Genomic DNA, 3782 nt, shown 5'->3' with positions numbered 1-3782 from the left:
ATTTTTTTTAAAGCCATAATCCCAATATGAGCAGATTTAAAGCTTATGAGAATCTTGATAGGCGTTGTTCCCAGTAACTCATAGGCTTAGTGCGGATTGCAGGATATTAAAAGATGACATTGATAGTTATAAACCAAGCGTAATCATTTCACTTTTCTTGATAATTAGGTGTGGACTACAGATGGAGCTCGAAAATGATGATGATGGTGGCGACGACAGACTTACAAGATCTTTTCCTACACCTTAATATTTACCACTCACTGCGCAAAATAATGCGTTCTGCTTTGACGCACACAGGAAAAGAATGAAAATCACATTTTTATTTAACTGGATAATTCCGGTTGTTGGTTGATTCATTCACTCATTGATTTATTTATTTGATTTGATTAAGACTACTAAAGTAACTGCTGAACTATGTAATCTCCGCATCTCAAACTGTGCATAGTCTACACGAGATCGCCCTGCACTAAAATATGACTACAAAACTCCATAAAATACCATTAGCTAGCTATCCATCCACTGCTGTGGACAGGGTTACCACATCTTGACTTTGCAAAAGGGTCGATGGGTTTTTGCAACACATAACAGGCTAATGGGTATAAACCTTACAAGAAAGAAAAGGCTGCATTTAAGCTTTGCCAAGCTAAAACCCCAAAGTGACAAAATAAAAACCTCAAAAGATTCAGTGCATCAGCCTTTTTCTTCCGCTCCATCGGCGCACTTCCAAAAGATGCTTTAAGGGTTTTGTACTGTGCCTGCCTGCTTTGAAAAAACTCTCTTTCAGTAGCATGAGTTGCCAAAATACAATGATAGCAGCATTTTTGTCTGTCCTCCTCCCCTAATCAAATTGAAATGTTACCACGGGTAAATAGACTAGATGAAATCGCCAGAAGACGTTTAGGGTCCTTTATCTTAGTTAAGTCTGACTTGCTAACATTTGACTTTCTAATGAGTATAATGGGATTACATGGTTTTAGTCCTGCGCTCTAGAAAGCAGAAATCTACGCGTTTAATGAGGCGCTAATACGTGGAAAGGTTGGATTATGTCGATCAGTTAAAATTTTATTTAATTCATTAGGAAAGTTTACAATGGAGTTTGCAAAATGTTGCTGACGCTATAATATTAAATAGATACCCCCACATTATAAACATACGACGGTAACAACTAACAAATTAGGGTAGTAAATAAATTCATTAAACGTTATTATTATCATCATTATTACTATTATTATTATTACTTTGTTAACCATTGCCTCCCCTATTCGTTTGATTGTACACACTGTGACAGTGTATTAATAATGGGATAGGCTACAGCCTGCACTACAATCAAGAACAAACCTTACATTATACATTCAACTGAATCATTAAATAATTATAGTATTAAATAAATACCTTTGATCCAGTCCATCCGTAATATTGGCTTCCAAGCGCTCTTCGCGAGTTTACATTGAACATGTGGACATGGACATGTGTTTGGGCTACCTCTTAATAACTGCGAGAGCTGACGTAGAGACAAATGGTTACACAGAACACAAGTGGATACCACGGGAAAATTTTGCCTTGAAGCACCTGCAGTGTACCCAGGCCAACTGCCCAAGGCACAAGGAAACGTCATGCCTCTTCTCGTTCCTCTTATTTTTATTTATTTATTTATTTATTTATTTTTGTTTCTCACTCAAACTGTCACAGTCACAGCGTGGGTCCGTCAGATTTCCGTAATGATAAATTGTGCCATGTCAGCTGTTGTTCACTATATCAAAGGCTTCACACCTCACATAAGACTGTTTATTCGAAAAATTGGGTTTTAGTTTCAGTTAATCGCACGATTTGACTCTGGTCCCCTCATTGTCATGAAAGAAAGAATGCCCTGTCAACAAGATGCAAGTCATATTTACGCTATCATAGTGTACGCCCAATGTTAGAATTGTATTGTGTAGGCCCACCACAAGATGTCTGATTGCCTAAATTAATTCAATTTTGAATCAGACTTTTTAACCACGCCCAACACAAAATGAATAATTAGAACAACCAGCCTGTAACCAAACAGGACATAGAGCTTTCGATTAATTGATGTCAAGCTTGAGATTTTGGGGGTGCATTTTGGTGTTAGGAATTGGATAATGTATCATTTTTTCATAAAAATCAAAGATGCAAACACATGAAAATAAGATAGACAGATTTATTGTGACATCAGTATAAATATAGACGATTTTACGTGTTTCGTTCGTATAAAAATATGTTTTGTTTTGCACACAATCCGTATTAAATTAGAACAAATATATATTACAGCACAATTAAAACAATTAAATATGTACGACACAAAATGATTGCCAGTGGCCTTATGTTCATTTCAGACTGAAGAGCTGAAATACAGATCAATACAGTCACAATAATAATATATTACAAAAAACAAAACATGGATATATCCATACAATTCAGTTGTACACAACATTGTATACAGTAGATACAATAACGTCTTACACTGCCTTAGGAAATGAAATTAAAGGGGGGCTCATTCTCAATGTTGTTTATAGATGACTTCAAGTGCAACTTTCTTGGGTCCTCTGGTGTCCATACTTTCGCTGTTCTAATGATGTTCTGATCTTTCAGCTGCTTCTCATCAGTCCATGAAAGAGAGTGGCCCGCGAGAGGAGGCAACCCGTAGTCAGGATCATTTGGAGATGGGGATCCTAGGAAAGAACAGTTGTTTTAATAATAATAATAATAATAATAATAATAATAGTAATAATAATAATAAAAGAAAGAATATAATCATAATGATAATTATACATACTCGTTCCTCTGTGGCAAATGATGACTTTTTTGGGTTGGTTTAAAGAGTCACTATTTGGGTTCCGGATCGGCATGTCGGACTGCACAAGTTCTGCAAGGAAATTTATATAGCCGATTGCTAGTCGTAAAGTGTCAACTTTTGAGAGTCTTTTCTCGTATGGTAAAGTAGGGATGTGAGATCTAAGTCCCTCGAAAGCATCGTTAATGGACTGCATCCTCCGTCGCTCCCGGACGTTGGCAGCTTGACGCAACTGTTGCATCTCTCCTTCGGATCTCATGCGCCTTCGCCTCTTTAGAGAGGGACCGTCTCCTCTGTGAGGGGACAGCTCCGAGGTGCTGTCAGCGCATCCGTATGAGAAAGTCGAAGACGAGGAAGAAAAAGAGAAGTTGCCAACATCACAATAATCTCCGTGCTGTGATATCCGACTGTCCTTATAATATTCTTGGATTTGATTTGTGAGAAAATCGACATCCTCGTCCAAAAACTCGTCTGTGTCCAAGTGGTCCCTCGACGACTGATCCGTGAAGAAGTCATCGTCGTCAAAATAAGGGGAGGAGAAGGAATCTAAGCCTGTGAATGGATCCAACACAGTGTCCATTTTTGTGCTGTGTTGGTGTTGCCCAGTAACAACAATCGCCGACTCTTCGATCTTTCCTCTTGATGCTCAAGAGTTGGTTCAGTTTGAAAGGCGGCACGCGAGGATTCTTATAACTACATCCATAGTCGCGTGCCATTGACCGTAAGAGCCAACCAATCAGCGCAAAGCATCCACAGCGCCTGCAGATGAGGCAGCTCACCTTAGGGTAAGGCATCTTTGCAGGCCACCCCCAGTACACGCCCCCTGAGCCCAAAACACAGACATGGTCCTAAATTGTCGACAAAGCGATTGGGGGTCCTTTTCACGGACTATATTGACAACTATATCATAAAAATCCTCTTTCCATCCATTTATGCCTTAGTCAAACCTCAATTTGAGATCAGAAGTTAA

General features: G+C 38.8%; 1 protein-coding gene across 1 annotated transcript; it reads right to left on the bottom strand.

The window, feature by feature from the left end:
* Positions 1-2174: 2174 nt before the first annotated feature.
* LOC127440483 (pancreas transcription factor 1 subunit alpha) lies at positions 2175-3454 on the bottom strand. Its single transcript, XM_051697099.1, has 2 exons — positions 2795-3454; positions 2175-2690 (listed from the first exon to the last, which is right to left on the bottom strand). Exons 1-2 carry the CDS (start codon positions 3390-3392, stop codon positions 2488-2490), a joined length of 801 nt encoding a protein of 266 aa, XP_051553059.1. The 5' UTR covers positions 3393-3454; the 3' UTR covers positions 2175-2487.
* Between the last annotated feature and the right edge of the window lie 328 nt (positions 3455-3782).

The sequence above is a fragment of the Myxocyprinus asiaticus genome, chromosome 5 (genome assembly GCF_019703515.2).
Source record: "Myxocyprinus asiaticus isolate MX2 ecotype Aquarium Trade chromosome 5, UBuf_Myxa_2, whole genome shotgun sequence".
Taxonomy (NCBI): Eukaryota; Metazoa; Chordata; class Actinopteri; order Cypriniformes; family Catostomidae; genus Myxocyprinus; species Myxocyprinus asiaticus.
Note: the sequence above shows the minus strand (reverse complement) of the source record. Positions and strands in the feature narration are given on the sequence as shown.